The sequence below is a fragment of the Artemia sp. Qi Xiang Cuo genome, chromosome 7, assembly GCF_049724085.1.
Source record: "Artemia sp. Qi Xiang Cuo chromosome 7, ASM4972408v1, whole genome shotgun sequence".
NCBI lineage: Eukaryota > Metazoa > Arthropoda > Branchiopoda > Anostraca > Artemiidae > Artemia > Artemia sp. Qi Xiang Cuo.
The window spans coordinates 54869483-54896909 of NC_142800.1; the positions used below are offsets into that span (position 1 = coordinate 54869483).

The 27427-nt window shown below is 36.9% G+C and overlaps 1 protein-coding gene across 6 annotated transcripts; it reads left to right on the forward strand.

The window, feature by feature from the left end:
• Positions 1–6652: 6652 nt before the first annotated feature.
• LOC148950450 (thioredoxin domain-containing protein 11) lies at positions 6653–27065 on the forward strand. 6 transcript variants are annotated; one of them, XM_089092407.1, is made up of 3 exons: positions 6653–6946; positions 18482–18712; positions 24912–27065. In XM_089092407.1, exon 3 carries the CDS (start codon positions 24989–24991, stop codon positions 27017–27019), a length of 2031 nt encoding a protein of 676 aa, XP_088948533.1. In that variant the 5' UTR covers positions 6653–6946; positions 18482–18712; positions 24912–24988; the 3' UTR covers positions 27020–27065. The 6 variants fall into 6 exon arrangements, with proteins under 6 accessions (XP_088948533.1, XP_088948534.1, XP_088948532.1 ...); XM_089092408.1 differs by having other exon boundaries at positions 18485–18712; XM_089092406.1 differs by lacking the exon at positions 18482–18712 and having other exon boundaries at positions 6655–6946.
• The last annotated feature ends 362 nt before the right edge of the window (positions 27066–27427 follow it).

Here is a 27427-nt window from a genome sequence, read left to right on the forward strand (position 1 = left end):
ATAGGAAGTGTTTACGGGGATATACTGAAGATGCTTTATATTGTAATGATGAATATGATCTTGATTCGTTTTTCGTTCAAGAACTAGTAGGAGGGGGGCATTTCTAGTGACATCAATTGGAAACCTACTTCCATTGACCTATCGGGAACAGAGTAAAAGAGTATTAACATATCTCATGTTGAAACGTGGTGATGCAGCTATACTCGATTTAATTTGTGATATGGTTACAAATCGTAAAGGACTTTTATCATTTGACAATAATCTATACAACTTTCTAAATACATCAGACTTCCCCAAAAGTCTTATTGGCAATATGCGTTAGTCGTCTCTGTGTGTATGTCGTTTCTGTGTGCTTGTCGTCTCTGAGCGTGTGTCGTCTCTATGTGTGTGTTGTCTCTGTGTGTGTGTCGTCTCTGTGTGTGTGTCTTCTATGTGTGTGTGTCGTCTCTCTGTTTGTGTCGTATCTTTGTGTGTCGTCTCTCTGTGTTTGTCGTCTGTGTGTTTGTGTCGTGTCTGTGGGTGTGACGTATCTATGTGTGTGTGGTCTTTGTGTGTGTATTGTTTCTGTGTTTGTGTCATCTCTGTGTGTGTGTCGTCTCTCTGTGTGTGTGTGTTATCTCTGTGTGTGTGTTGTTTCTGTGTGTGTGTCGTCTCTGTGTGTGTGTAATTTTTATGTGTGTGTAATCTCTGTATGTGTGTCGTCTGTGTGTGTGCGTGTCGTCTCTGTGCGTGTGTCGTCTCTATGTGTTTGTCGTCTCTGTGTGTGTGTCGTCTCTGTGTATCTGTCGTCTTTGTGTGTATGTCGTCTCTGTGTGGGTATTGTCTCTGTGTGTTTGTCATCTCTGTGTGTGTGTCGTCTCTGTGTTTGTGTCGTCTCTGTGTGTGTGTCGTCTCTATGCGTGTGTTGTCTTTGTGTGTGTATCGTTTCTGTGTTTGTGTCTTCTCTGTGTTTGTTTCGTCTCTGTGTGTGTGTGTGATCTTTGAGTGTGTATTGTTTCTGTGTGTGTGTCGTCTCTGTGTGTGTGTGTCATTTGTGTGTGTGTGTCATCTCTGTATGTGTGTCGTCTGTGTGTGTGCGTGTCGTCTCTGTGTGTGTGTCGTCTCTATGAGTGTGTCGTCTCTATGTGTTTGTCGTCTCTGTGTGTGTGTCGTCTCTGTGTATCTGTCGTCTTTGTGTGTATGTCTTCTCTGTGTGGGTATTGTCTCTGTGTGCTTGTCATCTCTGTGTGTGTGTCGTCTGTGTGTTTGTGTCGTCTCTGTGTGTGTCTCGTCTCGATGTGTGTGTCGTCTCTGTGTGTGTGTCATGCCTGTGTATGTGTCTTCTTTGTGTGTGTGTTGTCTCTCTGTGTGTGTCGTTACCGTGTGTGTGTCGTCTCTGTGCGTATTACGTCTCTATGTGTGTGTCGTCTCTCTGTGTGTGTCGTCTCTGTGTGTGTGTCGTCTGTGTGCGTTTGTCGTCTCTATGTGTGTGTCGTCTGTGTGTTTATGTCGTCTCTGTATGTGATTGTAGTCTCAATTCTGGTATCGTCCGGGTGCTTCTGTAGTCTCTGTTTTTGTCATCTCTGTGTGTGGGTCGTCACTGTGTGTGGGTCGTGTCTATGTGTCTTTTGTCTCTGTTTGTGTGTCGTCTCTCTGTGTGTGTGTGATCTCCGTGTGTGTTTCGTCTCTGTGTGTGTGTCGTCTCTGTGTGTGGATCGTCTCTGTGTGTGTGTCATGTCTGTGTGTGTGTCGTCTCTGTGTGTGTGTCGTCTCTGTGTGTGTGGCGTCTCTGTGTGTGTGCCGTCTCTGTGTGTGTGACGTCTCTGTGTGTGTGTCGTATCTGTGTGATTGTCGTCTCTGTGTTTGTGTAGTCTCTTTGTTTGTCATCTCTGTGTGTGTCATCTCTGTGTGTTGATCGTCTCTGTGTGTGGGTCGTCTCTGTGTATATGTAACGTCTCTGTGTTTGTGTCGTCTCTCTGTGTGTGTGTCATATCCGTGTGTGTTTCGTCTCTGTGTGTGTGTCGTCTCTGTGTGTGGATCGTCTCTGTGTGTGTGTCATCTTTGTGTGTGTGTCGTCTCTGTGTGTGTGTCGTCTCTGTGTTTGTGTTGTCTCTGTGTGTGTGCCGTCTCTTTGAGTGGGTCGTCTCTGTATTTGTGCCGTCTCAGTGCGTTTGTCGTCCCTATGTGTGTGTCGTCTCTTTTTGTGTCATCTGTGTTTGTGTCTTCTCTGTGTGTGTGTCGTGTCTGTGCGTGTGACGTATCTATGCGTGTGTTGTCTTTGTTTGTGTATTGTTTCTGTGTTTGTGTCATCTCTGTGTGTGTGTCGTCTCTCTGTGTGTGTTGTATGTGTGTGTGTGTTATCTCTGTGTGTGTGTTGTTTCTGTGTGTGTGTCGTCTCTGTGTGTGTGTCTTCTCTATGTGTGTGTCGTCTCTATGTGTGTTTCGTCTCTATGCGTGTGTCGTCTCTGTGCGTGTGTCGTCTCTGTGTGTTTGTCATCTATGTGTGTGTGTCACCTCTGTTTATCTTTCATCTGTGTTTTTGTTTTTTCTCTCTGTTGGTAGTGTGTGTGTGTGCGTGTCTCTCTGTGTGGGTCGTCTCTGTGTGTGTGTCGTCCCTGTGTGTGTTTCGTCTCTGTGTATGTGTCTTCTTTGTGTGTGTGTTGTCTCTCTGTGTGTGTCGTTACCGTGTGTGTGTCGTCTCTGTGCGTATTTCGTCTCTATTTGTGTGTCGTCTCTATGTGTGTGTCGTCTCTGTGTGTGTGTCGTCTCTGTGCGTGTGTCGTCTCTATGAGTGTGTCGTCTCTGTGTGTGATTGTCGTCTCTGTGTGTGTGTCGTCTCTGTGTTTCTGTCGTCTCTGTGTGTGTCGTCTCTGTGTGTGGGTCGTCTCTGTGTGTGGGTCGTCTCTGTATATATGTCGACTCTGTGTTTGTGTCGTCTCTGTGTGTGTGTGTCATCTCCGTGTGTGTTTCGTCTCTGTGTGTGTGTCGTCTCTCTTTGTGTGTCATCTCTGTATGTGTGTTGTCGTCTGTGTGTGTTTGTCGTCTCTATGTGTTTGTCGTCTCTCTGGTTGTGTCGTCTCTGTTTGTTAGTCGTCTCTGTGCTTGTGTCGTCTCTCTGTGTGTGTCGTCTCTATGCCACCAGAGCTTTACTTACAACGCCTGCTTCCGGGCCCTGAGGGGTTGAATCGACACAGGAGTTTTTCTTATCTGACCTTTGAACTATTTTTAACCAAATGGTTATCTAAAAATTTTTATTGGATGGATTTGGGGAAAAAGTGTGTGTGGGAGGGGGGGGGGCTAGTTGCCCTCAGATATATTTTGACTATTAAAAAGTGAACTAGATCTTTCAATTTCCGATCAAATGAGCTCTCTCTGAAGTTTATATAAGCATCCCTTTCATAAGAACTAAATGCACCACCAGGACAACACTTACAACGCCTACCCCTCGGCCCTGGGGGGTTGTGTTGACACCAGAGTTGTTGTTATCTAATTTTTGAACTATTAAAAAAAATGGCTAATTCAAAATTCGTATCGAATGGGTTTGGGAAAAAAGGGCGTGGGGGTGTTACTTGCCGTCCAATCTCTTGATTCTTAGAAAGTGACCTAGAACTTTCAACTTTCAATCAAAGGAGCCCTCTATAAATTTTATACGAGCATCCTTTTCATAAGAACCATACATGCACTCAGGGCATAACTTAGAACGCCTGCCCAGGCCCTTGGGGGTTCTATTGACACCGGAGTTTTTCTTATCCGACATTTGAACTATTTTTAACAAAATAGCAATCTCAAATTTTTCATTGGATGGGTTTGGAAAAAAAAGCGTGGGGGGACTATTTGCCCTCGAATATCTTTAGACTCTTAAAAAGTGAACTCGAAATTTCAATTTCTAATCAAAAGAGCCCTCTCTGAAGCTTATATGAGCATCCCTTTCATAAGAACCATATCTACCCTAGGGCATAACTTACAGTGCCTGCCCCTGGCACTGGGGGGTTGTGTCGACATCTGAGTTTTTGTTATCTGATTTTTGAACTATTTTTAACAAAGTTGTTATCTCAAAATTTTTATCGCATGCATTTGCAAAAAAGGAGCGTGGGGGGGGGGATATATGCCCTCCATCCTTTTTGACTCTCAAAACCTGAACTAGAACTTTCAATCTCCAATCAAATGAACCCTCTCTGAAGTTTTTACGAGCATCCCTTACATAACAACCATACATTCCCTTAGAGCATAACTTACAACGCCGCCCTCGGGCTCTGGGGGGTTGTGTCGACCCCAGAGTTTTTATTATATGATCTTTGAACTATTTTTGAAAAAAATGGCTATTTTAAAGTTCTTATCGGATGGGTTTGAGGGAAAAAATGCACGGAGGGGGTGGGGGCTAGTTTTCCTCCGATCTCTTTTGACTCTGAAAAGTGGACTAGAACTTTCAATTTCCAATCAGATGAGCCCTCTTGGAAGTTTATACGAGCATCCCTTCCATAAAACCATATATGCCCCAACGGCACAACTTACAACGCCTGCCCTGGGCCCTGGGGGTTGTGTCGATACCGGAGTTTTGTTACATGATCTTTGAATTATTTTTAACAAAATGACTATCTAAAGAGTTTTATCGGATGCCTTTGGCGAAAAAAGGGCGAAAAACTGAACTAGAACTTTCAATTTCCAATCAAACGAATTCCCAAGATATTGCTGATACATCTTTTAGTGACTTGCATCCATATCGTTTGTTATGACCTAGTTCAACACCCCTTTCGGCATTCCCTGCAAATTTCACCTTACTACCCTTAGCCACGGTAGAAGTAGTAGTATGGTAGTAGTTGTAGCAGTAGCAGCTGCAGTAGTAGCAGTAATTTCAGTAGCAGCAGTCACTTCCAGATCCAGGAGAAGGCCGGGAGGAACCCGGCCCCTTCCCAAGGTTTTTTTGCCGCCATCTTATCCTGTTTTTTTCTTTTTTTAGTTTTTTTAGAATAAATTTGTCAATTTGGTTAATTATTGATACCATTCTCACATTGTCCCCCGCAAGATTTGGCTCATTGGAGCCCTTGTCACATCGGGCCTCCCCCAAGACTTTGCTCTAGATCCACCCCTGACAGCAGTAGTAGCATTAATAGTAGTAGCAGTTTGTGTTATGCACATAGTTCCTTTTGGTTAGTTCAACATCCACCCCAAAATACCGAGAAAGTTTCAAATTAATGCCGCAAATCCTTCCTGAGACATTGCTGATATACCTTTCTGACAATCTGCATGCACATAGTATGTTTTAATTTAGTTCAACATCCCCCTAAAAAAAATCTTGAAATTTTCCCACTTAGAAGCTTAGCCTTAGCAGCAGTAGCAGTAACAGCAGTGGTAGCAGTAGCATTATACACATAGTTCCTTTTGGTTAGTTTAACATCTCTATTAACATGAGCTGAAAGTTTCAACTGAATGCTCTGTATTATTCCTGACCAATTGCTGAAACACCCTTTTGATAATCTGCATGCACATATTGTGTTTTGATTTAGTTCAACATCCCCTTTTTATATTTCATGAAAGCTTCTTTTCAACACCCTTAAGTTTAGTAATAGCAATAATTGTAATAGCAGTAGTAGTAGTAGAAGTATTATGCACTTCGTGCCTTATGGTTAGGTCAACATCCTTTTTCAAGTTTCAACTTAATACTCTAAGTCGCTCCTGCAATGCCTAGTGAAAAAAATTCTGAATAGTTACTTTCATGGTGCGATTACACGATGCTTAAAACCACACGCAGAATGTATGCAACACAGACGTCCAATTAAAATAAGTTTATGATACCAATCAATATGGTGCTTGTCCAACATCAGTTTTCAGGTTTCTAGCACACATTGACGTCATCATGGATGGCCTAAAGACACCTGGATGCTCGACCCTGTTTTTTAGCATTATAAATGAGGGCACATGGTCATCTGTATCATTTAATTTTTTCTGTGCTTAAAACCATGTCGATTTGTTAACTACAAGGTTCACAAAACGGATTCAAGTTAGCTAAAAACTTTAGGATTGAGACCGATTGCCTATTTGTCAAATTGTCTCTTTTTCGCTAAAGCGGCGTTAACATGCATCTCTAGCTAGAATTTCATGTCTAGACACGTGTCTAGCCAGACATAATTGTCTAGGCAAAGATCATTCACAAGTAAAATTCGGTGCTTAGCTAGACAAGATGCTTGGCTAGACTTTGAGTTCTACGCTCTAGAACTCAATGCCTAGGATTTTTTATTACAGTCAATCAGAATGTGTCAAGTTCCACTATTTTCATCATTCATGTTTAGATTTTTAAAATGAAACTTAATTTTTGTTTTCTCTTTAATTGTTTTTTTTTTCATTTAAGGCAAATATGCAACACCAGACGTGATAGTGAAGCCAACTAAGGCAATTGTTTGGCTTATCTCATCCATTATCTTGTGACAGTACAAAAGGAAAATGAAGCTCTCTATATTATATAAGCTCTCTTGATTGGCTAGAAATGGCAACCGTAATCTATTTGGAACTAAATTATAGTTTTAGCTAACCATTGAATTCTTCTTGTAAACAGTAATTTCCTAGACATTGATTTCTGGCCAGACACACGTGTCTAGACATGAGATTTTACCTAGACACGCATGTGAACGCCGCCTAAAATTACTTTTTCACTTTTTCGTTGAGATAAAATTTCGTCATTCCTGCAGTAAATTGTTTCTTGAAGAAACAGAAAAGGTTGACTAAATTTGCTCTTGTGCTCTGCTACTCGTAATCTCAGTTTTCATGCCATCTTTACATCCTTTTAGAGCGCATAGCTCGGTGAAATTTTTGATAAGTTTTGGTGAAACTTGTAGGGTGTAAAAGCAGTATCCAGTTGAGCTAAATTCCTTAAGGTGTACCATATATAGTAGCCTATTGAGAGGTGAATTGAGGTTTTGCTTTATTCCTTTGGTCAGTATTCAAAAGATTTCACAACTGACAGAGAAACAAGGTGAATATACTTTGCTATTTGATTCCTTTTTGAGTGAATTTTTCCTTTTTCATATGATTTAGCCAGGAAGAAAGTAGGCTAAATAGAGGTAAATTTCTAGGTGGCACTATAATTTAGCTAGGATAAAAGTGAAAACATCATGTGATGCCTTTTTTAATGCTCTTTCATAACTCAATAGTTGCTTCTGTCACAAATTGCATCTTGAGCCCTTAAAGGGGCCCCAAAGGTATTTCATTTTTATAACCACACAAAGAAGTTATCAATATTAGTTAAGTTATTGAAAAGTGGTTAAAAATAAGATACTAGTTTATAAATAAGTGGTTCAAGAGTAATATAGCCTAGGCTATTCAAAAAATACTTACTTATTGGCTAACAATGGTACTTGTCAATTAGCTGGTACATATGCAAGATAGATGCTAAAGGACACTAGGGTAAAGGTACCAATGATTCAACAGTTTTTGTAAAAAACAAGTTTTTCTACTCCATAAGTCCTAATTTAAAGACTTTTGGTTTGAAAAGGGTTTTATATAGGCTACCTAGGAAAACCTTCTAGGAAACTAATTGTTTGATGAGAAGTTTGAAGTTTTATATGAAAAGGGTAAAAAACTCCAATTTTACAAAATTAGAGCATTTTCTCCTATCAATAAAAAGCTAATGTGACTAGAATTCAGATAAAATCAGATGTATCTTGATGCATTGGTGTTAATCCTAACCTTTTTTTTTCGCAATAAATAACCAAGTAACAGCAGTTTGAACATTGCATACCTAAAAAATTGTCAAGAGCTCCTTTCTTGTGAGAAATGGGAAACTGACTATTAAATGCTCTTTCCTTATTTGGGTGTACTGGTTATTGTGTCAATGTTTTCTATCATTGAAATATAAAAACATCTTCAAGAGATGGCGCCTTTAGTCATGGCTAAGCAGAGTAATTCTGTTTGAACGACAATTTTGACAGGGGTACCAAAATTGCACTGTCAAATCATTGGTACCTTTACCCAAGTTAAATGGATATCAGTCAATAGAGAATTGAATCACAAAGTGTGGTTTGTCATTGTGTTTACAATATTCAAACTACTGTTTTCTGGGGTTTAGGGGAAAAAAAGGTACCTAGGTTAGGTTAGGTTACATATTTAATATATGCTATGTTTTACCCCCACCCCCTAATGTGAAAATATATAGCCCAAATTTTTTTCTACACTATTACATTTTCATCCTATTTTGTTTTATTTCATTAGCATTAACGAAACTTGACTTCTCATGTGTATACCAGCTAATTGACAAGTACCATAACAATTCAAATCTCATTTATTAGGCAACGCAAATATAAACTGTTTGTTTTCCTGCTGTTTCAACTCTTTCAAATGATGTTGATAAAAATAGTGCTGAATTTTGAGATTTGAAACTTTTCTGTCAACAATTACTACTACTACTACTACTACTAACAACTCATCGCAGCACCAAGCCGCCTGAGGCCAACAAAGCTACGCACGCTCCTCCTCCACCCCAATCTATTCAAAGCCTCCTTTTTTACAACCTCCCACGAAGTTCCCATTTCCTTTAAATCTTTCTTTATGATGTCCTCCCAACCCAGACAAGGACGACCTGCTTTCCGTTTAGCCCTAGACGGGTGGCCAAAAAGAACAATCTTCGGCAATTTGTCATCCTTCATCCACACAAGGTGCCCTAACCACCTCAACCTTTCTTTCATTATAGACCTAGAAAGCGGTATTGAACCATATTTTTTGTATAGCCTATTGTTTGAAATACGGTCAGTCAGCCGGGTACCCAGAACAATCCTTAAGCAATTTCTCTGGAAAACATCTAGAAAATCTTCATCCGCTTTTCGGAGCGTCCATGCTTCAGAGCCATATTTAACCACTGTCATCCCTTTAGCTTCTAATATTCTAATCTTGGTTTGCAGACTTATCTTCCTATTCCTCCAGACTTTTTTTAAACTGTGAAAAAACACCCTGAGCCTTGGCTATTCTATTTTTAACATCTTCACTGCTCCCACCATCTTTATATATTTCCGTCTGTATATATTTCCATATTAGGGGGGGAGGGGTAAAGTTCATGGTAAATTTGCAGTGGGCCATTTAATTTAGGTAGGATGAAAGTGAAAACATCATTTGATGCTTTTTTATGCTCTTTCATAATTTGTATAAAAAACCTTCAGGGCCCCTTTAAGGGCTCAAGATGAAATTTGCAACAGAAGCAATTATTGAATTATGAAAGAGCACAAACAAAGAATAAAGTTATGTATTCACTTTCATCCTAGCTAAATTATAGTGCCACCTAGAAATTTACCTAAATAGATTGCTTGATGCCTTTTTTGTGCTCTTTCCAAACATAATAATTGATTCTAGGGGTTGTTCCATTTTTAACCCCTTATGTGGCTCTTAAATGTTGCCTATTAGCCTACTTTGTCCATAGTTTTGAGACTGATATAAAGTTGGGGCAAAATTTACTTTAGCTACTTAGGTTAGGAAAATGAAACTTTCAGGGATAAGTTCACAGACCAAAGTCCCAGGAAGGTATTTTGTAGTACCTACCTCCACTTTTCCTCCTTCTAGAGGGCAGTGACCTTTGATGACCTTTAAAAATCTTTGCATTATGAAATTGAAACCTTGCAAAACAAATCTTCTGCTTAAATGAACTACAAGAAAACTGGGTAAATTTCTAGGTGGTGCAATAATTTAGCTAGGATGAAAGTGAAAACATCATTTGATGCCTTTTTTATGCTCTTTCACAATTCAATAATTGGTTCTGGGGCTAATTGCATCTTGAGCCTTTAAATGGGCCCCAAAAGTATTTTATATGGATAATCAAACAGCAAAAAAAACATCAAATGGTGTTTTTCCTTACATTCTAGCTAAATTATATTGCCCACTGCAAATTTACCATGAACTTTACCAACCCCCTAATGTGCAAATATATACCCTGAATTGTTGACAGCAAAGTTTTAAATCACAAAATTCAGTGCTATTTTTGTTGATGGCATTTGAAAAATTGAAACAGTAAGAAAATGGTTTGAATTGAAAATCAAGTATTTTGCAGGTTAGGTTATAACTTCTTTGTGTAGTTACAAAAATGAAAAGTATTTGGGGCCCCTTTAAGGGCTCAAGATGCAATTATCCCCAGAAGCAATTTTTGAACAATTAAAGAGAATAAAAAAAGGCATCAAATGATGTTTTCACTTTCATCCTAGCTAAATTATTGCACCACCAAGGAATTTACCAAAAACTGTTTTCACCTTCACAACTTTGCTCAATCCTAATTTGTGAGGTTTCAAAGATCTTCAAATATATTTCCTAAATTTAGAAAAACCCATTGATTTGGTTTAAAATTCTACTCAAATAACAGGAGTTGCATCTTCAGAGCTAAAACCAGAGAAAAAGAAATAGATAGCTGAAAATTAAGGTAAAATGTTGTTTTGTCAAAATTTAAGTAGGAAGCCTATAGACTTATTAAATATGCAAATTTCTAAGACATAGAAATCAGAAGAGGATTAACATGGAAGTTTGGCAATACCTTACAAGAGTATTTTTGGCTCTGGATTCTTTACTGAAAGTTTCATTTTGCTAACCTTACCCTTTTCCAAGATAGCTAAAAGTAGCTAAACTGGAATTTTACCAATAAAAATCACTATTATATTGCTGTATCAATTAATTTAAATTGGGCCTAAAGTTATCGCTTTATTCCAAATGTACATGTTCTAATTCAATAAACATTTGAATTTCAAAAAAATCTTTCCTCAAATACCAAATATTTTCCTGGTGTCTGTACTTAGGGCTATCTTCTGTACAATAAATTTTTGTGCAACATAACAACAGCAAATGTAAAAAATGCAGCATGAAGTAACCAATTGCCTTCCTTTTACAAAAATGAAGGAAGATAAGTAGGTAATGTTTATATTAACAGACTATTTAGGTAGCTCTGAAACAAACTTATCTCTATGGTCAGAATTTCATCCTGAATCTAAATTTAACACTCATTTGCATTGGAAATAAACTCTACCCCCACCCCTATATGTACAAATTCAGGGTATATTCCAATTCAGGGTATATATTTGCACATTAGGGAGGGGTAGGGGAAAGGTTCATTTCTGACAAAAAAGAATGTTAAATTTGGATTCAGGATGCAATTCTGACTATAGAAGTAAGTTTGAACCTTAAATCACCCCCCCCCTATTGCGCAAATATATATCCCAAATTTGTATATATAGGGGTGGGGTGAAGTTTATTTCTGATGCAAATGTATGTTAAATTTGGATTGCAATTCTGACTATAGAGGTAAGTTTATTTCTTAGCTACCTGAATAGTTCATTAATATAAACATTACCCAAGAAGCTAGTCTAGATTACACAATGCTTGATTAAAATATATATATATATATATATATATATATATATATATATATATATATATATATATATATATATATATATATATATATATATATATATATATATATATATATATATATATATATATATATATATATATATATATATATATATATATATATATATATATATATATATATATATATATATATATATATATATATATATATATATATATATATATATATATATATATATATATATATATATATATATATATATATATATATATATATATATATATATATATATATATATATATATATATATATATATATATATATATATATATATATATATATATATAATACTAAAAAAGAAGTTTATAAAAAGAAAAATGATTAAAACTTAAAACATTATAAGACAAAGTAAAAAAGGAAAACATACCTTTATTGATATGGTTACAAAATCAACATGATTAATTTATATAAACTTCATGCACTATGCTGATATTTATCTATGCCTTCTTTTGTCTTCATTTCCAATCACTATTATAGGAAGAAAGCAATATATAGTTTGTTGCTTAATTTTTCTGTTTGCTATTGTTAGGCTACTGCAAATTTTATCATACAGAAAAGGCACCTCTTACTGCAGAAGTCAGGAAAATGTTTGATATTTAAAATGGTATTTATAAATTCAAATTTTTGTGGAATTACATTAATATAAATCAGTGTCTTTGGATTTTAGAATAATTAATTTATAAATGAATGGTATGTTTTAACCCCTATTTAAACCCATTTCTAGTGATTACCTTGCCTTAAATTGCATTTGCCAGTGAGATTAGGTGGTGTTGAACCTGCTGTAGAGAATATTGATGGGGATGTGAACGTCTTTAAGGTTTGGGAGCATCCCAAATTAGCTTCCATTCCTAGTGAATGCAGTTCTTGAATGATTCAGCAGTCTTGGATTGAACAGTGATATCTGAGAGACTATTCCATTATGCTAATGCATAATGGAATAGTCTCTCAGATATCACTGATATAAAGTGCCCCTTTGATACAAAGTGCCCTGGAATAAACAACAACAACAAAAAATAATACATTATAAAAATGTCAAGCCTTCCAATAACTTTCAACTATTGAAAAGGGCACATGGCCTTTCAATTTCCAATCAAATGAGCCCTTTTTGAGTTTCTATGACAAGGCTTTCTGTAAACACCTTATATGCCCCCAGGGCATAAATTACAACCTTTACCCTAAGGGCTGTGAGGGTGGTTGTTATCCTCTAAGACCTAATTTCCAGAACTTTCAACTACATTAAACAAAATGGCTACCTCTAAATTTTGATTGGATGTGTCTGGGAAAATGTTGGGCACAAGAGGGGTGTTAGTTGCTCTCCCAGCCCTTTTTGAGTTTCTATGACAAGGCTTTCTGTAAACAGCTTATATGACCCCAGGGCATAAATTACAACCTTTACCCTAAGGGCTGTGAGGGTGGTTGTCATTCTCAAAGACCTAATGTCCAGAACTTTAAACTACATGAAACAAAATGGCTATCTCAAAATTTTGATTGGATGTGTCTGGGAAAAGGGTGGGCACAAGAGGGGTGTTAGTTGCTCTCCCAGCACTTTCAACTATTAAAAAAGGTGCTAGCCCTTTCAATTTCCAATCAAATGAGCCCTTTTGAAGTTTCTACAACACCGCTTTCAATAAAAACCTTATATGCCCCAAGGGCATAACTTACAACCCTTGTCCTGGGGGCTGAGGGGGAGGGGGTTGTCATCCTTAAAGACCTAATTTTTAGAACTTTCTGCAATGCTGAACAAAATGGCTATCTGAATTTGGGGATACAAAATTGAACAAAAAGATGTTGAACAAAATTGGGGATATGGTGGGTGTGAGAGGGGGGTCAGTTACCCTCCAATCACTTTCAACTATTAAAAAGGGCACTAGCCATCTCAACTTCCAATTGAATGAGCCCCTTTTGAAGTTGTTACAACAACTCTATCTATAAAAGCCTCATATGCCCCCAGGGCATAACTTCAACCTTTGCCCTGGGGGCTCTGGGGGGTTTGTCATCCCTAAATACATAATTTCCAGTACCTTCAACTACATTGAATAAAATGACGATCTCTAAACTTTGATTGAATGTGTTTGGGGAAATGGTGGGCATGAGAGGGGGCTAATTACTTTCCACTCACTTTCAACTATTAAAAAGGGCAATTTCAATTTCCAATCAAATGAGCCCTTTATGAAACTTTTACGACAATTTTCCATATAAACCTTATATGCCCCCAGGGCAGAGCTTTAGACTCTTGTCCTGAGGGGCCTGATGGGGTTATCATTCTAAAAGACCTAATTTCCAGAACTTTCGACTATGTTGAACAAAATGGATATCTCAAAACTTTGATTGGATATGTTTGAGGAAATGGTGGGCATGATAGGGGGGTTAGTTGTCCTCCAGTAGCACTGGGCAGTTAAAAATGACACTGGCGCTTCCAGTATTTAATCGAATACGGCCTTTTTATGGTTTTTGCAGTAACATCTTCTATATAAACATTACATGCCCACTAGGGCGCAGAATGCGACCCTTTTACTGAGGGTTGTGGGAGTGGAGTTGCTTTCATCCTTGAATACATAATTTCCATGACTTTCAACTACGTTGAATAAAATGGGTATAAAAAAAAATGTTGATCAGATGTGTTTGGGAAAATGGTGGGCAAGAGAGGGGGATTAGTTGCCCTTTGAATTTCCAATCAAATGAGCCCTTCTTCAAGTTTCTACAACAAAGATTTTAATAAAAACTTATATGCCCCCAGTGTTTTAACTTACAACCCTTGCCCTGAGGGCTGTGGGGTTTCCTCCTCAAAAACATAATTTCTATCTGGAAATCAACTATGCTGAACAAAATGGCCATCTCAAAATTTTGATTGGATGTGCTTCAGGAAATGGTGGGTGTGGAAGGGGTGGTAGTTGCCTTCCAATCAATTTCTACTATTAAAAAGGGTACAAGCCACTTTGATTTCCAATTGAATGAGCCCTTTTCAAAGTTTCTATGACAACTTCTTTGATACAAAGTGCCCTGGTCTAAAGGAAAAAAATAATAAATAATACATTTTGCCAATATCGTTCTTATATGCCCCCAGGGCATAACTTACAACCATTGCCCTGAGGGCTGTGGGGGAGTGACCTCCTCAAAACATATTTTCTATCTAGAAATTAACTACACTGAACAAAATAGCTATCTCAAAATTTTGATTGGATGTGTTTCGGGAAATGGTGGGCATGGAAGGGGTGTTAGTTGCCTTCCAAACACTTTTGACTATTAAAAAGGCCACAACCCTTAAAACCCTTGCCCTGAGGGTTGTGGGGGAGTAACCTCCCCAAAAGCATATTTTCTAGCTGGAAATCAACTATGCTTAACAAAATGGCTATTTCAAAATTTTGATTGGATGTGTTTTGGGAAATGGTTGGCGTAGTAAGGGGTCTTAATTGCCTTCCAATCACTTTCGACTATTAAAAAGGGCACAAGCCACTCCAATTTCCAATTGAATGAGCCCTTTTCGAAGTTTCTATGACAACTCCTTTAATACGAAGTGCCCTGGTCTAAAAGAAAAAAAAATAATACATTGTGCCAACATTGTTCTTATATGCCCCCAGGGCATAACTTAAAACCCTTGCCCTGAGGGTTGCGGCGGAGTGACCTCCTCAAAAACATATTTTCTATCTGGAAATCAACTACGCTGAACAAAATGGCTATCTCAAAATTTTGATTGGATGTGTTTGGGGGAATGATGCGCGTGGGGGGGGGGCTAGTTGCCCTCCAATTACTTTCGATTATTAAAAAGGGCACTGGCCACTCCAATTTCCAATCGAATGAGCCCTTTTCGAAGTGCATAGTTAAAACATAAATATGAAATTTGAAAGGTCATAAAATGATAATTCTAATGGTACTGCTTTTATTTTATTAAGATGTTTCCTTCTGTTGAGCTGCCAATGTATGAACCTCATTGCAAAGGATTTCAAATCTATCAGATAAATAGCCATATTGTTTTCAAATATTGATTACAGTGGAAGGAAACATAAAAATCTGATTAACAAAACATGCTACTTGTTATAAACTAAGAATCTCATTGCTACAGTTTTCTTTTGAGTTTTGTATATAGCGCAGGGCTATATTAGAGACCATAAAGTTGGGAGGGGGGGGGGCATTGTCAGATAGCAAATACTATATTTTAAATAAGCTTCAGTTGAGGAATTGTTATCCTAGACTGTTACATGGGCGCCTATAATGGGGGGGGGGCAGGGGGTGTCACCCAATGCTTTCAGTAAGCCCTGTGATTTTGCAGCCACTGTGAAACAGGATTGTCATACCTGAACAAGTACAACCACATTTCAGCTCCACCAAGAAAACAAAATGCTTCAAGGAAGAAAGGAGGGCAGAACAAATGTGCTCACTGATGCATCAGTGAAGGCCAAGATTGAAGCTGCTTTTGTCACAAGGAAGGCTAAGAAGAGATGGAAAAGAAAAATTGAAGCAAGAAAAACAAAGAAGCAGGCTGTGAAGAGATTTCGTGAGAAGACAGCACTGAGGGTGAAAATGAAACTGAAAAGGTTCAGACAGTGACTGTTGATAAAAAGTCAGACAGCTCTCTTGGGTAATAAAAAAAAGAAGTTTTTTCAACTGAAAGTTCAAAAAATCAAAGCTGCATTAGTTCAAAAATGTTCAGAAATTAAATAAAAAAACAAGTTTTTTTTTACTGAAAATAAGGAGAACATTAAAACTTAAAACAAACAGAAATTATTACGTATATGAAGGGGGTTGCCCCCTCCTCAACACCTCGCTGTTTACGCTAAAGGTATAATTTTGTCCCAATTCTTCAAAAATGGCTCCTGAAACACAAGGGCCGTTTAATTAAAACAATAAGACGCTTTTTTTAAAGTACCAAAGAACTTTAAGCATAAAAAGTGAAGTGTTGAGAAGTGGGCAACCCCCTTCATATTCGTAATAATTTCCTCATTTATATGGGCAAACATATATTTATCCACACATCCAAATGCGTATCTCATACAGACATTATTACGTATATAAAGGGGGTTGCCCCCTCCTCAACACCTTACTCTATGCTGAAGTTTTTAGTACTTTTAAAAAGCGTCTTGTTGTTCTAATTAAACAGCCATTGTGTTTCAGGAGTCATTCTTGAAGAATTGGGACAAAATTCAAAATTTAGCGTAAAAAGCAAGCTGTTGAGGAAGGGACAACCCCCTTTTTATACGTAATAATTTCTGTTCGTTTTAAGTTTTAATGTTGCTCCTTACTTTCAGTTGAAAAAACTGTTTCATTTTAAAATTTAATCTCTAATCGTTTTTTAAATGCCAGGAAATCTGGCCCCGCCTCCATGGAGAAACCCCCACCCCATGGAAATATCCTCTAGACAGTTCAATCCCAGTGGAAATTTACCCCGGATAATTACTCTTAACCACTCTGCGCGTAAAATTGAGACGGAAAAAAGAAAGCATGACATATAAAAAGAATTTTGTATAAGAGTTCTGGCAAATTCCCCCAGTGTCTAATTTGCTCTGACAAATTCACTCCCTGGAAGTTTCCTTCCCCATGGAAAATTCCCCCGTGGAAAAACCCCCAGCAGAAAATTTTTGGAAAAAGGGGGCCTATTTGCCCTCCAATTTTTTGGTCGCTTAAAAAGGGCACTAGAACTTTTAATTTCCGTTCGAATGAGCCCTCATCCAATATTCCAGGACCACTGGGTTGATACAATCACCCTTGGGAAAAATAACAAATTAACATGCATACGTGATCTTTCTTCTGTCAAAAAGTACAAAATTCCACATTTTTGCAGATAGGAGCTTGATACCTGTTCAGTAGGGTTCTCTGATATGCTGAATCTGATGGTATGATTTTCATTAAAATCACTTGACTTTTAGGGGCTATTTCCCATTTTTTCCAAAAATCAGGAAAAATTTCTTGGGCTTGTAACCTTTGATGGGTCAGACTAAACGTAACGAAATTTATATATATGGAATCAGCATAACAAGCCAATTCTTTTGATATACCTATTTCAATCAAAATTCCGTTTTTTAGAGTTTCGATTACAATTGAGCTGCGTCGCTCCTTACTTACAGTTCATTACCACAAATTGTTTGATATAGTGAAAAGGAATGTGAATTAAGTTTGGATTTGGGTTGCAGTTGGTAACTTTGTTAAAGTCATCTATGAGGGCCATTAGGGAGAAGGTAGAACCTACTGCAGAGGCCAGTGTGATGACTATGTGTGGTGGGTAAGATAATGCATGAAAGTGGTTGGAACAGCAAAATTTTATCTACTACATGAAAGAGGATTTAGGGTAAAAACCCCCAGTACTTGGACAGTGTGTGATCTTGGACAAATGTTTTGACTAAAATGTATCTTCCCTAAACAAGGACACTAGGTTCTTAATCTTGGACCTGATGCAGATAATTAGGATTGGCTGACTACAACCTTATAGCCAAGCCTGTTTAATTATGATTACTCTTTTTTACAACACATGTCTGTGATTGAATCTGTCAATGATTCAGATACTTCACTTTAAGATCGTTTGTTCAAGACTGGGCAGTAGCTTATTTTCCAAAATTAGAATCAAGCTAAAAATTTGTAATTACAATCAGGCCTCTATTATTAACTGTCTTAGCATTTAAAATAGTTACCATTGTATATGGGTGAAATATTAAAGCTAATGAAATACTCGTTAGGAAAGTTTAGACAGATTTAGGAGAGAAAAATTAATTTTTCAGGTGGTATATCAGATATAAATATTGAGATGGTGATCAGGGAGAGCTGCATTTGTAGGAACTTGAGATTTTTTAGAACCTACCGTTTCAAGTGACGCTGTTATTTCACGGAATCAAAACCTTGGTATTTATTTAGTATTTCTTTAGTCCTTACCTATGGCAAGGACCAAAGAAAAATTGATTCTTTGCTATACTAAGATGTCTTGAAATAGAGAGGTCCTTAAATCTCAAGTTCCTACCTGGAATTTAATCTGTTGTCTGTTCGACAGACAATTGTCTATTCAATAGATGTGCTACAAAAACTAGGGCTGAATAAAAACCCATCCTGGAAGCACAAGAAACTCTTGCAAACCATTTGTGTGCACACTTTTTTGTTTAATTTTGACAACCGCAATTGATTTCTTAGCAGGAAAATCGAAATCCTTAACCACACGAGAAAAGAAAAGGTCAAACATTGTGGTTGACGCAATAAAGAATTGGCTGAAATTAGTTCAAAGTCTGCGGAACGTCGCCACCTCGGCTGGCGGCGTTACGACACTGGCAGCAGTCGACCAGGCCTCTCGTCGGCGGCGTTTGATGCACGTGCCGGCGTGGTGCCGAAGTCGATATCCAACATTGGAAGTGCTGATTAGACCAGGTAAGCACCCCCCCCCCTAAAATTCAGCTTGTGGGCGCCCATGGACTGTTACCGTACCCAATTTATGAAAGTGTCTGGGGGGGGGGAGGGTCAAAATTTATTTTTGAAAGTCAGGAAGGGGGAGGAGCAAATTGTTTTTTTTAAATTGTAATAACAGAAAAGGTATTTATCAATAAAAATATTAAAAAACATATTTTCCAAAATCTAGGGGGCTAATCGCCCCTCTCCTTACCAGTTGGTGTCTTTGCCTATCAATGTTATGACAATTATATGCTATCCCCCCCCCCCCCCTAGGACCATATTTAGCTGTAAGAAATATATTTATCTGTTGTTTTTCATTGTCCAAATTATCACAACTGTGCTTTCATGAAGAGATTGTACCTGGTAAAATTGCAGACCAAGCTACCATTTGAAGGAAACCATAAAAAGTTCTGTAAACTACTTTAAAAGAATCATAAGTAGTTAGTTATCCCACATCTAAAGGTACATTGTTTGTAAAATAAACGCCTTCTTCATAAAATGTTAGTGCTCGCCTTTTGAAGTGAGATGTGATTATTCCTTAGAGATCCTTGTCGGTTTGGAAGCACTACTCCAGGACACTTCTTCAATTTAGGGAAAAGATGGAGATCACTTAGTATTAAATTGTTGTATCTTCAGTATTAAAGTTCAAGAACAGTTCAAATTATTGAGAATAGCCAAACCTTAGGAATTCATAACTTTATTAAATGAAAAACATAATAAGAAGGGTCATAATAAGAACTGGAAGTCAATTTGTTCTCACTAAGCTTTTTATTGTTTTCACTAAGCTTTTATATGTTTTATTTTTCTGTTGTTTGCAGTGTTTACTCCACAAGGGGTTTTGCAATAGATGATAAAGTGAGCAAAAGATTACGAGAGAGAGTTAGCAAACTTATAAAAGAGAGAGTTAGCATATGATTAAGCAAAATAAAATTAAAAATTTTGCATCCAATATTTCTAAAGATCAGGATAAGTACAGTAGCTATTATTTATTTCTTATTCTAGCCAAGTGGTTGGCACACTAGACTTAAAACCCTTTGTCTGTGAGGACAGGAGTTTGAGTCCTGATGTTGCTGGCTATTTGGTATGAAATGGGGGCTAGTGGTGCAACTCTGTAAGCTCAGCCAAAGTCGAACCAGCTCTAAATGAGTATTTGGAGAAAACTGGGGAATGCAAAGAGGAAGGGTGTGTGAATGCACAGGATGGCTGGCCCCAACCCCCCATTGCACTTCCTGACTGAAGGGGCAAGAAATGAAGGGGCACCAGTAGGGAATGCAAAGTTCAATGCCATGTTCTTCTTTTTTTATTATTTTCTCTTTCACAAAGTAGCTCCTGAAAACAAATGAAGTCAGTTAATACCAGGGTAGGAAAAGCAGGAGTTTAGATAGAATTCGTTTTTGGAGGTTTTTCAGTCTTTTTTTGTTGTGCAGCACAAGATTTTTTCTAAAATGGCAAGCAGCTCAAAGTTAGCTATGTAAAAGTAGCAGAAATTAAATGACAAAAAATTCCTACTTGCATGTTGCATAACTTGGCTGAAAATAAGATATGCCATAAAAATAAATCATTAATTTATCATCAACTTGATCTCCACTCCAGGATAGAAAAGAATTCCCCTATTTAGAGTAGGTTTACAAAAAGAATTTTCCTCTTTTTAGCATTCATATTAGCATATGGGACATGTAACTTTACTTCATTACCTTTGTGGTGATAATTGAAAATTTGGCATGAATATTTGAGGGACATATTGACTGTTCACGTTCTCTAATCACAACAGTCGAACATCCTTCTGCTATTCTGTTTCAATCAAGGTGTAACATGCTGATTCTTGTGTGAAAAGTTGACAGATGGAAGGGTGGTGGAGTAAATTTATGGTACACTTTATGCTTCTGCTAATGAAGATTAAAAATACTTCCACGATTCCGCTACAAACAGCAGGCAATATAGCTGCTTTTCTGCCAAAAATGATAGGAAGGGGCAGAGGGATTTTTAGAATGTCTGCTACCCTAAATCTTACCAAAAGCTTTGCCATGAAGTTTGTGTTTGGGGTGGGGTAAGGGTGTTAGACAGGCTAATTGCTTGTTTTGGTCCTCAATTCATACAGACTGAAAATCCCTGCGCAATTCTGCTCCAAATAAAGTGTTACATGTCTATCTTTCCACTAACAGGTTTGCTGAAGGATAGGGGAAAGGGAGGAAGATGAAGTCGTCCTACTTGGACTTTTCAATCATACAATGGAAAATTCTTCTGTGGTTCCTGGTAAAAAAAAAGGTGTAGAATGCCTAACTTTTTCCTAAGAAGTTAGAATGGTATGGTGACAGGGGGAGTAAGAGGTTACAAGCCCAATGCAAGCATAAATTAGGTCTTGCTCATTTTGAAGCAGAGTTGTACCACAAACTTTGCACATACATCATATGATGTTATCCAATTAGGAAATTGTTAGTTGCCCAAAGTTTTCAAAACAGTTTATCGTATGAATACATTTTTGTCCAAAAAACTGATGAAAGTATACAATCATCAGCTCCTCAAGAAATAAAAAGCATTACAAAGAAAATTTTACCTCTCTCAGGTCATAAACTAATATCCTTGCTGTTGCCTATCTTTCTAATATAACATTTAGCAAAGGACCAAAGAGAAACAAACAATTAATTTGGTATAAAGGGAACTATTAAAGCTTAGTAGGTATGTATGGGGCTGTTTTCCACCTCGGTGTAAAACACTAAAAAGTTAAATCACAGATATGGCTTTTCAAAATAGATAGAAGCAGTTTCAGACCTGTGGGAACATTTTTTTTTTTTTTTTTGAATTTCTAAATTTATTTATTTATTATCCCAGGAAACTATTTTGGCAATAGGGCGAGGGAGTTATTCTAAATCTTTTGCACTTATAAGATTTTGCACCTATTTGGTTTCATGTTGGAATGGAGTTCTCTGCTAAAAGACAGAAACACCACTCAAAGAAACAAAAGCTGGGGCTACCACATCCTCAAACCTGTTTAAGACTAGTTTCATTTGCACTCTGTTGGAAGTCATTTTTCTTCATAGCATTGGGAAATTAAATGCTACTCAAAATATAAAATATAGAAGAAAAATATATTCATTATCAAATTATATTAAACAATTACTCTAGTTCCTTTAGTCTAATGCGCAATCAGTAAAATTTTCTTAAATAATATTTTCCTTTCAGATGTATCAATTCAAAATGGCTTTAAAAAACTAGACGCATTGCTTCAACAATTACCAATAGTTGTTTTAAAACTTTTATTCATCAATTCATCTGGGATGGGCTGTCTGAGATTGGTAGATTCTGTTGTAGCTTGCTGTATGAATAATTAAAAAGTTGAGTGCTATTTAACGCCAGAGATTTGTTGATGGATACCTACCCCTAAAGAGTCTTTTTCCAAGAAATTTTAGACCACTGACTTTTACATTGTAGGCATTAGCAGGCTTCCAAGTTTCCTAGTTCAAAGAATCCTACTAGTAAATCTTTGAAGCCTGATAGTACCTCAACAAAAAAAAACAAACTAGGGGTTTAAAATTGACTGGGAAATTTCTGATTGATGGTATTTACCATAGAAGGCAGGTAGAACTTAGAAGTGGTATCTGCCTCTCTGAATATCCATTTCGTTATCCCCTTGCCTTATTCTCTGAATATCCTGAGTTTTTACACTCAGGTCAGAGGACATCGCTTGCTTTTTCTTCAATCCAGTCAGTGGCTAGTACTTATGTCCCTTTGCACCTAGTGGTAGGACGTTTTTCGCTTTTGCGCTGGCTATCTAAAATTCTGTAGCTTGGAATTAGCTCATTTTGCACTAAGATCGAGAATCTTTCCCTGGTTCCGGTATAAACAAGGCGCAATATGCTTATTTTTCTGTTAAAGAATTAGTGGCAGAGAGGAGGTAGATCATAAGCCCATTTGTGCCTATATGCTGTAATATGCTTCATATATGGTGTAATGTGCTTACTTTTCTATTAAAAAATTAAAAGAGGTGGATCACAAGCCCATTTTGTGCCTATATGCTAAATGTATACTGCAAATAGGGTGCATTATGCTTATTTTTCTATTTAAAAAAAATATTGGTGGAGGGTAGGTGTATCATAAGTCCATTTTGGGCCTTAAACTCATTGTACGGTTCTGGTTTTAGTAACCTATGACATCCTTACCTTTTTCCCTAAAATGAATCCATGAAGAAGAGGTTGATTGGGGGTTAGGGAACTAAATAAAGCTTGGTTTGTATCCTAAAAAAGGGGGATTCCTCCTCAGGAATCAGTTTTCAATCTACTCTTTGTCAAACAGAGTCATCGGATTTGGTAGTTTTGAACCAAATCAGGCCAAAGTTTAGACTTAGCTCATTTTTGCATTCAGGGTATCTCTGGCCTTTTATGTTTCTATAAAGAATATATTTATAAAGAATTATATTTATGATTCATGTATCTTTACTAGTCATGACTAATCATCTTTTTAATTAGTCATGTATCTATGAAGAATCATATGTATCTATAAAGAATAAGTTGATTGCTTAATTAAGGGCTCTTGTTCTTGTAAAGTCGTTACAGAGGGGCAATTCTTGGACTGTTCAATCTTTCAGAGTGCGACAGTGTTTCAACATTTGATCCAAGGGTCTAAGGGTTGTGGGGATGCCTGTTAGCAAGACAGGAAATGGGCAGGGGTTGGCTACCTTCCAATGACTTATCTATTAAAAAGGACACTAGAACCTTCTATTTTTGATCAAATAAACCCCATTCCAAGTTTTTACAATTAAATTTTCTTTACGAAGGGGTTGAAGGAGAGAAGGGATTAAATAAAATCTTGCTCTGCAGCTTAGTCGTAGCTCTTTTTTTCTTTTCTTTTTTACCGAGTCAGGAGTTTTACAACAAATCAAGAATTAGCTAGTGTTTACACTGAATATCCTGCAGCTTGGATCTAGCTTGTTTTTCCGCCGACTCAGGACTTTGTTCGTTTGTGCACTGCGTCACCCAAATTTTGTAGCTAGGTTGTGCCTTGCTCTTACACCGGGCTAGTTTGTTGCACTGAGTTTGAGTATCCTTGCCTGATTCTGGTTTAAACAAGGCACATAATACCTACCTTCCTGCTAAGAAAGTAGTAGGGGGGGGGCTAGGTAATGGACCAATGTGTGCCTCCAATCATTTATATTTAAATTTCTTGTAAGATCCTGGTTTTAAAAAAGTTTAGCCTGCCAACTTTTCTTACTAAATGTATTTACAGAGAATAGACTCGTTGTGTAATCTGGGGCCCTTGGTTTATATTGGTTAAACCCCTTGGCACAGTTTTATGACCTTTTGATCATTATGAGTGAAATGATTATCTCAAAATTAAATAATAAAACATAGTAAATGTATAATATATGGAAGGTGCGTCGCTCTTTGCATAGACGATGGATTCTGGGTTGACTTCGATAAAAAAGAAATATTTCATCAAATAAAACTTTACATTTAATTAATTTATTTATTTTTCAGAAAACTGTAAACGACACTCCGGCCTTTAGAGGGTTTGATCAGAGCAGCAACATATCTCTCATTAGTTAGGATTTCAGCTCATCTAATGTTTGACTTCATTGGTTTCTTAATTTTGACCTCGTTTTGGATTTTGTTTCTTCATTCATTGTAATTTTACTCATTTCAAAACTATGTTTTGCTATAACTCTTTATGAACAAGCCTAGAAGGCTTTTATCACTTTATTCTTATTCATCTACTCCCTTTGTAAATTACGTTTGAAAAAAAGCTTGCTTAAATTTCTTGATGATATAGAAAATGCGTAAAAGTTTGACCATTTGAGAACTAAAGATCTATTTTTAGATGTATTTATTCCCCCCCCCCCCCTCGGCCATGAAATCACCGTTTGGTTCTGTCAATTTTCTTGGTCTCTCCTGTCTCTTATGTTCAGGAATAGAAAAACGTAGGAAATTCCTTTGGTGGAAGCTGTGGAGTGTGCTTGGCCAGACACATAAAGGAGGAGTGGGGGGGGGGGAGGGCACCTCAATTTTTATTTTTTGCCAATTGTTTTATTATTTTCATCGAATTTAACTGTATGTCCATTTAAGCATTGAGCTTTTACTTGGTCTCTAAATTTTGATGATTTGTTTTTCTTACGATTAAAAAGCTTTATTTTTTCAAGGTAATTAAGTAATAATCTCAGCGATTTTAAGTTTGTCTTTAATTTCAGAAGGAGCATGTCGTACCTAAAAAAACTCTTACTGAGCAGTTGGAAGAGAACATGAAAATCGGTTTCAGTAATTCGATATGCTGCCATCAAGAAGTTACCTGCTGAAAATGACCTTTTTAGCAGCAAGAAGTCTGATATTTCTATTCGCCTTTTTATCTGCTTATAGTAGCCTCAGTAGTTGGAAAGCTTTGAAACAAACACCTACCACAACTTATAAATTGCAACCTCTCAGTACTGTTCCAACATTTGATGATTTTGGAAGACAATATGCAATTGATTCATATACAGGAGATTTGAAACATATCTACACAGGTGTCTACAGTGCTGATATTTCGTTTGTTTTTTATTATGCCCCGTGGGACAGGGAATGTCAAGATTATATACGGTTTTTTTTTCAATTGGCTCGTAAATATGCTGATTTAGCATATTTTGCTGCGATAAATTGCTGGTACAGCAAGGGTGAATGTAAGCAGGCTTTTCCTAAAACTCAATATTTTCCTCAATTAATTGCATATGTAAGAGGAATCCAAGTGAATAATTATAATGGAAGATTCATATTGACTCATTTAGAGAAGTTTATATATAGTCATTTGAAACCTGTTAAAAGGTTGTCAACAATCCATGAGCTTCTAAATTATACGAAACGTTATCAAGGGGTTGTGATTGGATACTATGATGTCCTTCGCTTTCAGGACTCTTTGTACAGTCAGTTCGTAGCAGCTGCTCGTAAATCCCATCTAGCGTCTGATGAAAGTAATATACTATTTATGTGTTCAACTTCCAAAACAATTGCTGATTATTTAAATCTTAGTCCTAATGATATTTTACTTCTCACTTGGAATACAGCAAGTTATTTTAATCACAATGGTACATATTCCAGTGACAGTATTTTGAAGTGGCTTAAGAGAGATTTCAATGGTACTATAAAATCATTTCAAAATGATTCTAGTGACAATGAATTTATTAGCCGAATTTTGAGTGGTTCTGTAGGAGTATTCATTATAGCACCTAAATCCCACTCCGAAGTAATATCAGTTGATAGGGTCAGTGACACGTTAAATGAGAGCTGTAATGTATATGAAAATGTGACTGGGACATGCCTGAAACATTTGTCTCTCAAAACATCGTTTGATATTATAAGTGAGGTACAGAGTCAAACGGATTCGGAAGTGGAGAAGATGATTAACCTGTACAGAAATAAATTTTTAAAGACAGAACCGTTCGAACTTTGGTATGGAATGAATGAGCTCTATTATAGCACAAATCTGTCAGAAATTCGAATAAACAACTCGTCTCTGTATTTCGTGTTGACTGATCCTGACTTTAGCTTACTTCAAAAATGTCAGTTCCATTTTAACACGGAAAATTTTCATATGCTTATTATTGACAAAAAGAATGAAGTTATGTTCCTAGAAAAGAATGTGAAGATTTATGACATTCCTATGTATTTGAGTGGTAATAGAAACTTATCAAAAGCATTATGTCAGACAAACAATTTTATTGAAACAGAAGACATGTCTGAGCCACCTACATTAAGTGTACAAGACATATCCTCTGCAGACTTTGAAGACCTTGTGGTGCAGAACAAAGAAGATGTTTTAGTATTCTACTATTCAGTTATGTGTGGTCTGTGTGTAGGGGTCTCTCATGTTATTCTGTCTGTAGCAAATATGATTGGTTTGGCTTCCAAAATCAAGATATATAGAATTGATACAAGTCTGAATACTTTACCTTGGCAATACACTGTTTACAGTTATCCAACACTTGTCCTCTTTCCTGGGTACAATAAAGCAGACAGTGTAGTGTTTCCATACGAGGAACCTATTACATTACCTAATGTTATAACATTCCTTGCTAACAATATAAGTCCTGAGAATAGACTTAAATTATTGTTAATGCAATGTAATAGTGCTTCTAGTCCTTGTTTAAAAGATGCTAAAGATAAAGTGAAACTGAAAATTAAACACCTAAAATCATTTCTTAAAGACAATGCCACAGGTGTAAATCCTCAGTTTCAAGATAAGAGTGTACTGGTCAGAGAATTGAGTTACCTCAATTTTATTAATTTTGGATTGTGGACGAAGTTAGGGTTGGATAGTTTCGCTTAGATTTGTTTATTCGGTTATTTTTTGAATAAATGCGGACTCGGTGTAATTTAGTTTTTTTTTTCTAGTGATAAGGCTCCTTTAATGATAACCTATAATCTACCTTTGCATCACTGCATGAGAATGGTAAGAGTAAATTTTCATAAACTGATATTGTCATATATTTTTTTTTTAGAACTCGCCAATGTGGTCCTTGCTTGATTTGAGAATGTTGTCGACAAAGAAAATGATCTTAGTACATATTTATCAACTGATTTTTGTTTTATTTGCACTGGTGGACATGTGACCGTCTTTCATTTACCAAGAGTTTTCTTTGTGGTCTACCAAGAAGGGGAAGAGCTATTAAAATGATAGCGTCTGATCGTGATGTATCAGAGGCAACACCGTAGCGTTGCCTATAGTAAAGGCCAT

What these genes read in the sequence shown, in the direction of transcription:
- LOC148950450 (XM_089092407.1), top strand. Translation starts at nt 24,989, where the DNA reads ATGCTGCCATCAAGAAGTTACCTGCTGAAAATGACCTTTTTAGCAGCA.